At 48.1% G+C, this 10,583-nt stretch overlaps 1 protein-coding gene across 1 annotated transcript in view; it reads right to left on the bottom strand.

Moving 5' to 3' along the window:
- Positions 1 to 371: 371 nt before the first annotated feature.
- LOC141729662 (uncharacterized) overlaps positions 372 to 10,583 on the bottom strand; it is a 41,166-nt gene continuing 30,954 nt past the window's right edge. Inside the window, exon 6 of the mRNA XM_074544502.1 lies at positions 372 to 1,418. Coding sequence (XP_074400603.1) covers positions 1,304 to 1,418 — 115 coding nt within the window. The 3' untranslated portion in view covers positions 372 to 1,303. The remainder of the gene's footprint in view (positions 1,419 to 10,583) is intronic.

The raw sequence follows: 10,583 nt of genomic DNA, 5'->3' as shown, positions 1-10,583 counted from the left end.
GCGATGCTTTCCAAGAGCCCATGGTGATTTGGATTTCTCAATCCAGTTTGTTGTGTGATGTTACAAATAAGAAATACAGGTATTGGCTTTCACATTTATGCACTAACTTTTGTGTTGCAAGTTACTATTGACCACAAAATCCTTATACAGTGCAATTTGTAATTACTGATTTTGATATAGTATAATCTCTCAGTTTTTCTATGCACCCTATAGCTTTTATAAATAGTGGTGTCACGTATTCTATCTTACAGCATAGCTTAAAAGAGACTGAAATGTTGAAATTACTTTTTCATGTAGCAAATGGTGTAAAAAAATTGACTTCCCAACTTTGGGAATTAAAAGACAAGATCACAGAAAGAGAAACCAGAGAATCAAAAAATTAGGAATTTATTGACCCTCGTTATCAGGGAGTGAAAATACAATATAAAACCACAAGAAAAAATAAAATATTTTCGTTTAATCGAGAAGATGGAACGAAGACAAGTCAAAGGTTAAAACCAAGCAAAAGAACATTTTAACTCAAATGAAGGTTTGAATATGTATGAACTACTATAAATATACATAAATGTATATAATGTAACAGTATATGTGTGACAGTGTTTGCAGGGGTCCAAGGATGAGGGAAGAGATGAGGATCTGAGTCTCCGTTACAGAGGCCTGATTTATTATTTTATGATACATATTAAAACTATACTAAAAGAATAGAATAAAGCATTTCATCAGAAGGCTAGCTAACAACAGAAGAGGAATGGAATGATACAAAAGCTTGTGTCTCGGACAGAGTCCAAGCCAGCTGACTGTGATTGGCCATTAATTAGAAACAACCACTTGAGACCAATCACAGATTTAACTGTTGCGTTCCACAGCAGCAGATAACCATTGTTTACATTTTGTTCTTGAGAATTCTAAGGAGAAAAAATCCTAAAGAAAGGATTTTTCATAAAAGATGTCTGTGACATATATACAGAACACAGTTTAAGTTCACAGAGTGCAAAGAGACAAACACTCAAATGTGGGACTTCATCCCTTAATAAACTTCCATAAAAATTTAAACAGAGTGCCATGTTACCCACATATGAGGGCAATGCCCTCACTGCAGGCAGCATCAGTGCCAGGATGGATTGCAGAGACTTTTCCTTTGCAGCCCCAGCCCAGCGCTGGCACTGGGGATGGAGAGGCACTGAGGTGACCCTGAGAGGAAGTGCAAGGCACAGGGCGCAGCTGAGGAAGGACAGCGCTGTGCTGGGCTCAGAGGTGAAGCTGGCACTGCCCAGCGTGGAGAAGGTCCTTTGTGCAGCCCCTGTTACAGGGGAGCTTGGGCCTTGCTGCAGACATACGGCCGCTCGATGGAGCAGTTGTCACTCTTGAATCTCCTCTCAGCCAGGTACGCACACTCGGAATTGCCAAAAACAGGAACCCTGCAGGGAGGAGCAGAGGCAGCGCTGGCTGCCAGGGGAAGCCCTTGTGCCCCTGTGCCCCCAGGCCCTGCCCGGCTCCCCGGCACTCACCGGGAGCTGTAGCTGCTGCCGTCCCCCCAGTGCAGGCGCTCGCCCCGTCTGCGCAGCCCGAGCCAGAAATCGATGTTCCCATGGAGGCGGAAGAGCAAATCCTGCCCAGGAGAGAGGAGTGGGAGCTGCCCCGGCCCCTCGGGGGGACACGTGCCCGGGGCTGCCCCCGCACGCCGGGGCTCCTTCCCTGCAAGGCCCCGGCCCAGGGCTGCAGCCCCGGCCCTACGAGCACCGAGCCCGGCCCAGGAGCGCCCCCAGGCTGCCCTCAGCCACCCCACACCGCCCGCAGCCCCTCACTCACCATGGCCTCCTCATCCTTGGCAATGGCCAGGGAGGCATTGAGCTCGGAGCACCGTTCCTGACCCTGCTCCCACGTGCTGTAATCCCGTGAGAAGCCGTAGCAGACACCCTTGTACCCAACCCAGTCATGGGGACAGCCCAGAACCAACAGCGGAGTCGCAGGTGTGACTGGAACCTGTGGTGCTGCAGGGGGAAGAGGAGAAGCTCTGAGGATTCCCCTGTGCAGGGAGCAGGGAGCCCGCTCTGCCCCGAGGGGCTGGGCCCACGCTGCTGCCCCACCCTTACCTGCCAGCACAGCCAAGGCCGCCCCCAAAGCCAGCACCAGCACCAGGAGCAGCAGAATCAGCACCGCCGTGCCCACGGGATGGCACCTGAACCGTTCACCTGGAGCAGGAAAGAGCTGCTGGCTGCCAGAAGCAGAGCCGGCCCTGCAATCTGCTCAGCCCATGGCCAGGGAGCAGAGCAGGGAGCCCTGAGGCAGTGTGGGCCTCCCTCAGCTGGCAGCCAGAGAGCCAAGAGCCTGGCCACAGGCAGGGACACAGCTGTGGGCACAGGCAGGGACACAGCTGTGGGCACAGGCTGCAGCAGGAGAACGGCACAGCCTTGGGGGCAGCTGGGGCTCTTGCTTCCAGCCACGGATGGGGCCCAGCAGAGCACGAGGCCTCTTCCAGACATCGGGAAACAGCCACACACCTGCCAGCCCTGGCCTTGGGAGGGGACACAGGCCCCTGCCTAGAGGGCACAGGGGTGGCCTTATACTCACCCTGGAATCTTCTGAGGTTCCTTTTGAGTACATTGATGGTTGCCGGACCCAGGCTCTCCCACACACATCCGTCACTGGTGCAGAATCCATTCTCCACATCTGCACTCACTGTACGCTCACAAGTGGCATCCCCCTGCTGATGCCAAGAGGAATCTGGTTCCCAAGGCAAGTGTGGAACCACGGCTGCTGGTCCCTTCAGGAGGTGCTTCTCAAACTCTTCAGGGGAGCAGATTCCAGAATGGGACTCTCTCCACTCGTAGTCGGAATCACTCCATGCAGAAAGCCTACTATTTGCCCTCAGAGACATCAGGAGTGCTTCTGGCAGATCCTTTAGGAGCTCGGCCTCGGGAACAGCTTTGCAGCCGTGCTGATGGCACCCTGAAAGGGACACGAAGAGAGGTCGCTGCTGGTGCCGGCCGTGCGGGGGCTCAGGAGGGCGGTGGCAGCTGTGGCTGCGCTGTCGCCGCTGCCCAGAGGTGCGGCAGCAGGTGCGCAGACAAGCGCAGCCTCCGACAGCTCTGCGGCGGCCGCAGCCGCGGCCCCTGTGGCTCTGCAGCCGCTGCAGCCCAGCTCCGTGCCGGGCCGGGCGCTGAGAGCGCCTGCGAGCTGCCGCCTGCTGCTGGCCCGGGGCAGCTGCGGCTCGGAGTCCGCCTGCCGAGGGGCGAGAAGCAGCAGCCCCGGGCTGCTCACCATTGTGCCCCGCATGATTCCCTGCCCCGGCGCCTCGGAGCCCGGGCACACCGAGCGCCGGCACGGCCGCTGCGGCTCCCTGCCTGGGCACACGGAGCGGCTCCCGGCACAGAGCACAGCGCCGAGAAGCCTCGGTCCCGGAGCAGGCTGCATGCGCCGCTTTATGCCCGCACTCGGCGCCTGCAGCGCTTTGGGCTCTGAGGCACTGGGTTCAAGTTCATGCCGTGCCAGCTCCGTGCCGGGCACGGACACCTCCCGCCCGAGCAGCGGCCCCGAGCCCGGTGCCGCACGGGCGGGAAGGGTCCCGGGCACGGGGCAGCCGCCTCCGTCCTAGCGAGAGCAGCCGCGATGAGCCATGTGAAAAATGCCTATTTTATGACTCGCCTTTTGCTAATATTAAAATGAATAATATATGTGTTATGTGAGAACGGTATGCTGTATAAAGTTTCTTAAGTAGCGTGTTAAATACACTTCTCGATTATAATATAATATTAAAATAGAAAGTTTGCTGTGTAAGATACTTTTTTAAAGAGCGGCCTTGCACTGAGATAGCAGCCACAGGACACCCAAATCCTTCAATGAAAAAGAATTTATGCCCCCCTTAGAAGAAACTAACTTCTTCCTGCTTCACTCAGCCCTTAAGACCCCGTCAGGATGCAGAGGAAGAAGCTGATACTGACCAGAGAAAATCCTGTATTTGAATGGAATTTGCGTATTGTGTATGAGGTGTATGAATATTCAACAGGCTATTGCTTTTAAGGGTTAATCCTTTGTTAACGTGCACTTTTTTACGGATTTATTTTGCCCAGAAAAAGGCACCTGGACCTCCTGTAACTCTTTGTTCTTATTGTCTCATATTGTCCTAAATCCTAATTGTCCAAATTATTATTACCCTAATTATATTACTGTTTTTGTAACCATTTTATTACTATTAAACTTTCAAAATTTTGAAAACAAGTGATTGGCATTTTTCACAATTTGGTAGCAGAGGATGGTTACTAACACCTCGCTGCCGGTGCTTTAGGAGAGTCAGGGTGGGGAAGGCGCGCCCTGCCCCATTTGGCAGCCTCGCTTTGTCTCCCCTGGGGTGACCGACAGACGCAGGTTACCATCTGTGGACAAAAGGAGGCAATAAAACATAAAGAAGGGAAAAAGGCTCCCTACAACCACGGTAATTGGCCCCCTAAGACTGGTAGTGCGCACGAAGAACCCGGGAAGGAAAAAGGATTGGTAAGTATTTCTCGGGGGGCAGGTATGGGGGATGAATGTGTGTGAATGAGAGGCGGGCTGGTTGTCCCAGACCTGCCAAGTGAGTGAGGAGTCTTTCAAGCTGCGTTTCCTTCCTTTAGTGAGAAAAGTAGCCAGTAAAGAGACAAAGCGAGTGATAAAAAGGGTGAGAGAATCCCCCGGGGTAACTGGGACTGGGTCTCAGGGAGGGGTTGGACCCCTCAGAGGAAGGGAGCAGAGTTCCCTAGCCCAATCCCCTAGGAAACCCGACAAGAGGAAGGGGCCCCTAAAAATTCTGCTGGGTTGAGAGATAAGAGTGCCCAAGGGCATCCAGAATTAAAACCTGCGGGTTGAGGGATTAGCATTTCAAGAGCATCCAGAGTTGGGCAAAATTCTGCCGGATTGAGGATATGCCCAAGAACATCTGGGGCTGGACAACACAGCTGGATTGAGGGATATCCATGAGCACCGGGACTGGCTAGTAACACCTGAAATTGTAACAAGTGATTGGAAAGTAAAAGGTTCCTTATTGTTGTCTTGTTGTATGTGAGAGTGAGTCACACACAGAATCAGCCACTGTCCCCCGAGTGGGTGGGGGCTGTGGCAGAACATGTATGTGACCTGCAAACCAGGCCATTGTTCTCTCTGGAATGTGGAGAGAGCCGTGGCTAAAGAGTGTAAGTGACATGCAGACTGCCTGGTGTCACATGTGAATGGCTAAAGAGTGTCAGTGACACACAGACAGCCTCACAGGTGAGGGGCACCAGAGGCCCTTCCAGGAGGCCCGGCAACACTGAGAACTGGAGGCCAACCCCAAGGAGAGGGGGGGCCACAGGGACCCGCAATTCCCTGGTGACAGGGATCTGCTTTGAATGTGAAAGAATGTGTGAAAATGAGTGAGAAATAAAAGTGAGTGAATGACGAATGAAAGTATGTGTAATGTAGATTGTGTGTTTTAAGCTTTACTATATCTCCTTGGAGGCAGGTGTATTGTATTGAGAAGTAGTGTGAGAAAAAAGGTTTTTAATTTTATGTGTGTAGTTGGAAGAAGGTGGTATTTAGGTTGCTAGAGAAAGTGAAAAACAGAGGCAAGGTGTTGGGGAGGATGAAACAAGAAAGCCTTTTAAATATGACTGCCTGGCAATAGATTTTGAGAATATAGAAAGTATAAGTGAGATTGAAATGAAAGCAACCTTTGAGATACCTTAGTTGTGACCAGTTGAATGTAATCCTCCCTGGAGGAAACAATTCCCTCTGCAAGCAGGCAGGCCTAAGAGTCAGAGCAGGCCTTGCAGCTTGGCAGATGGGGCCCAAAGAATAAGATTTAGGGTTTAACACATAAACATAGTATGGTAATGTAGTGATTCTTATAGGTTGTGTGGAAATGTTATAAGATACGCATGCTGTAGTAGATTGGTTAATGAGAATCTGAATATTCAACACTGAAGATGATTTATTGTGTTGTAATGGGAACTTCACTCTCTTCCGTTTCTCTTCTCCTCTCTTTTTGCGCTCTTTTATCTCTCTTCTCCCTTATCTCTTTGCTCGCTCTCGTGCTCTTCTTTGTGCCCTTTTCTTTCTTTGTCTCTTAGTCTTCCCTCTGCACTTCTTCAGCCCCTCCTTTCTACGTGCTCTCTGCTCTTAAACCTTTGCCGTTGACTCTCTTACACTTTAGGCCTCTCTTCTCTCGGGCCTGCTCCGAGCTGCGGTCGGCAGCTCCCAGCAGGGCCCTGCACTCACGCCCTTTGTAATAAACTATAAGTTATACGACTTGGCTTCAAAGAGATCTCATCTCCGTCCATCCGTGCGACCTCAAGCAACTCCTACACAGGAGATGGATAGAAAAGATCTTGAAAAATGGGACAGAAAACCAGTAAATAAAATACAGGAAAAGAAAAAGGCAGTAAAAAGCCTACTAGCAGAGATACCCCAAAATAGCCCGTTTAGAGTTATGTTAGCTAACCAAGATACGAATCCTTGCCAAAGGATAAAATACAGGGCAGGCAATAGTTGATAGGAAAAACATGTGAACTATTGAAAAAGGGAAATTACCCTTAACCTTAAACTAATCAGCTCAAACTTGTGAATTATATACTTTAAAAAGAACACTAGAATGTTTAGCACAAAAGAAAAGAACCGTATATATTGATTCAAGGTATGCCTTTGGAATAGTACACAACTTTAGAAAAAAATAGGAAGAAAGAGGATTACTTAGTTCAGTGTGTTTAGGTTTTTCCTTTTCCCTTTTACTAATAAATTATATTTTTGACTTGGAGTCTCTCACCGGTTTTGCTTTCAAACCAGAACAGGCAGAAAGAACCTGCTTCTTAAATATTCTAGAAGGCTATAGCTAAACAAAGACACTGTAAAAGTAACAGGAACAAAAGGAGAGAGTTTCACAGTTCCTGTCATTAAAGATGTAGTAATTAAGGGAGAAACTAAAATTTTGATGGAGGATATTTTACTATTCCCTGGGGCAGGTAGCAACTTATTAAAAAGAGACTTACAAGTAAAACTAGAAATAGGAGTTATACCAGAAGAAGAGAAAATGGCAGCTAGAGTTTTAAAACTTGGCCAAGAGGATGCGAAAAAAATTAACAAGGAAGTTTGGGCTGGAGAAAGAAATAGGGGAGGATTAAATATTGACCCCATAAAGGTCACAATTGAGAGAGAAGATTGTCCCATATGTATACATCACTATCCTATATCCTTAGAAAGATGGGAAGAAGAAATTATAAAAGATGGGACGTTAGAACCTTATATGTCTTCTCATAATACCCCTATTCTCCCACTGAAGAAGCCCAATAGAAACTATCGTTTATTATCTGGAGAAACTGAAGTTAAAGTTAGAGAAGCTACTATATGACTTTTGAATTGTCTTGGGGAAAAAGGATTAAGGGTATCAAAAGGGAAATTTGTAGAACCAGAGATAAAATATATTGGACACTTAACAAGTAAGAGTCACTGGAAACTCAACCCCAAGAGAATCGCAGGAATTTTATCTCTTCCCCCTCCCTCTTCAAAAAGAGAAATCAGAAAACTACTTGGATTATTGGGATATTGCAGATTATGGATTGATGAGTACACACGAGCAATAAAATTTTTATATGGAAAATTAACAAAGGAAAATGATGTTAAATTAGAAGAGCTGAAGTTAAAACTGGCCTAAGTACCAGCGTTAAGCTTACCTTCATTAGAAAAACCCTTTTCATTTGTACATAAATGTAGAAAATGGAGTAGCTCATAGAACTCTAATTCAGGAGTGGGAGGAGTAAAGAGACCAGTAGCCTGTTTATCAAAGATGTTAGACCCAGTAAGCCGTGGCTGGCCAGTTTGTATTCAAGCTATAGCAGCTACTGCAATCCTAGTCCAAGAAAGCTGTAAGCTTCCTTTTAGAAGTAATCTAGTTGTGCGTATGCCTTGTACAGTCCGAGGTACCTTGAAATAAAGAAAAGAGAAAAAGATAGGGAAAAGAAAAGAGAGTAAGAAGAAAAGAAGGGGAGGGGTGGTTAGCAGACTCTGGGATGTTGGAATGTAGAGTGATGATGTCTTGGTGCTGGAGGAGGACAAAAGTTTGAATGCAGTTTCTGCATGAAGGGCAGGGAAGTGTCTTAACACATAGTTGTTAGGAAGTTGCTCAATGCCGAACTGGGATCCGGAGAAGGTTTAACAGAACAGACCCTCCTTGAAGGGAAAAAGAAGATATGTTAACTAAGGAGAAAGAATGTCAGGAGCACCTGGGGAAGCCAGGTGTTTGGGTTATCAAGGTTAGAAAGTGTTGGAGAGTTTTTGTGCAGACGAGGCTTGAAGGAAAAAGGGCCATGATCATATACAGCTGGTTAAGCAGTAAAAAGCAGCTGTAAGTAGTAAGTTCTCAGCCTTTTTCCTTACGAGAAAAACAACAACACTGCGTCCTTGATCAAATGATGAGAAAAACACAGTGAAAAACATGGTGTCCTTGAGGGTAATCAATAACAGTCAACAGCAGGATATGAAAAACAAGTATTAGCCTCAACAAGAAACCACAGGTATTAGCAACAAAGGAGGGGTTGACATGTAATCTGTAACCAATGATGAGCTCGGTTTTTGCAATATGTATGAGCTTAATTAACACTACTACAAAAGCATGTAAGCTGGATCAATAAATCTGAGACTGATGATCATCAATAGGATGTGCAAGTCTCCCTTCACCTTCCTCAAATGGTGACCTTGACCTGAGACGGCGACAGACCACGGAGGAGTGAAGAACCGGATCGGGTTCCGAAGCAGCCGGAACGGCAGATAAGTGCGGAGAAAAAAGGAGAAAAAAGAAGCTGAGACGCACCATGCCCTGGGTGTCGTAGAGACGAGCCCGGTCGATACATGCTGCTGCAACCTTGAAGAGCTGCAACAGTGCTGACGATTTAGGTATGGAAAGGCAAGCCGCATATGATTTATTTACTGACCTTTTACAAAACCGGCAAGTTTGGGGAATGGATTTGCAAAAGGATTTACCAGGGCTTTTGGCTTATGGGTACGCTAAGGGAGTTTTTATTAACCCCCACACTGTTCACGAGTTAACAGAGTGGCGTAAATTCGGTGATTTATTGTGGGAGGCCACTTTAGAGGATGATAAAACTGGCAAGAAGTTAGGTAAATTATGGAGGGTGGTTCACAATGAGCTATTACAACATCAGGCTGAAAGAAAGGCTGCCGAACAGGACACAGCTGCACATGGCTGTAATAAAGATTATAATCAGGATGTGGGTACTCCCCTCACCCCTGCAGTTAGGAGGGTTTTTTTGCCTGCCTTGCTGTCCTCTGCTTCAGCAGGACTCGGTATAGAGCGCGCTTCTGAGCCTTCCGCACCCCCTGAACAACAGGAGCCATGGCCAAGACCACCCGATAAGCTCCCACAAATCAATGAGCCGATCCCTGGGGTGGAAAACGACCTAGTGGGGGCTATTGCAAGGGAGCGCAGGGGGGCTTGGGCTGCAGTGGCAAGAGAAGCCATGGAGAAAGGGGATGATGAGGTTATCAGCGCTGCTACCCAGCTGGCTTGTTCTGTTGTATTCCATCCGCAGAAGGGAGGGGGCATGCACCTACCATTACAGCCCTTGATTGGAAATTACTGTCTCAGCTGAGGTCTACTGTTAGTCAATTTGGAGTGAAAAGTGAGCCAGCCAAACAAATGTTAGACTATATTTTTGATACCAGTCTTCTCTTGGTAAATGATTGTCGGGGAATAGCTAAATTGATCTTTACTCAACATCAGCAGTTGTTATTTAATGCTCATTGGCAAGGGCTTGTAAATGAATGTGTAGCGGTACAGCGACAGCAGGGAGATGCTCTCCATGGTATAACTGTGAAGGAACTTGCGGGCTTGGGACCTTTTCTTCGTACTAAAGCACAAGCTTTGCTGGGGCAAGATAAGTGCCAGGAAGCTATGAGGTTGGTCAGGCTTGCTATAGAGAGGGTAAAAGAACCGGGATGGATACCCGTGTATATGGGAATTAAGCAAGGGAGAGAAGAATCATTCGGCTCATTTATTGATAAGGCTGCTGCCGCAATCAAAAGGGCTGGAGTACCAGAATATCTTAGGGGGGCATTACTCAAGGAGTGTGCTCTCCAAAATTGTAATTCCACTACTAGAAGCGTGCTTAGTACTTTGGGTGCCAATTGGACTATAGAGGAGGCATTGGAGAGAATGGCTTTAACGCCAACAGGAGCACAAGCCTTTTTGGTAGAAGCAATCAAACAATTAGGGCTAGGCTTTCAAGAACAAGCAAAGACCTCTCAAAATCAGGTGTTAGCTGCTCTTGCACCACTTCAAGCGTCAGCTGCACTGGCTCCAACATCTAGTTGGTGCCAAAAATGCCACTCGGACACCCGCAATACGGGCGCTTGCAAGCGGGGACCGGGAAGCTTTAACAGGAGCCCGAACCGCAGTGACCGCGCACCGACACAAGCTGTCGCTGCAGCATCAGCACCCCCTCCTGTCTCCAACCCGCCACCACAGGGAGCCTCGGCTTGGATCTGGCAGCCGCCATAGATGTTACGCTGATGACCCCGCACCGACAAAAAAATCCCGACAGGGATTCACGGACCTATTGTTA

This window comes from Zonotrichia albicollis, chromosome 7, assembly GCF_047830755.1.
Source record: "Zonotrichia albicollis isolate bZonAlb1 chromosome 7, bZonAlb1.hap1, whole genome shotgun sequence".
Taxonomy (NCBI): domain Eukaryota; kingdom Metazoa; phylum Chordata; class Aves; order Passeriformes; family Passerellidae; genus Zonotrichia; species Zonotrichia albicollis.
Note: the sequence above shows the minus strand (reverse complement) of the source record. Positions and strands in the feature narration are given on the sequence as shown.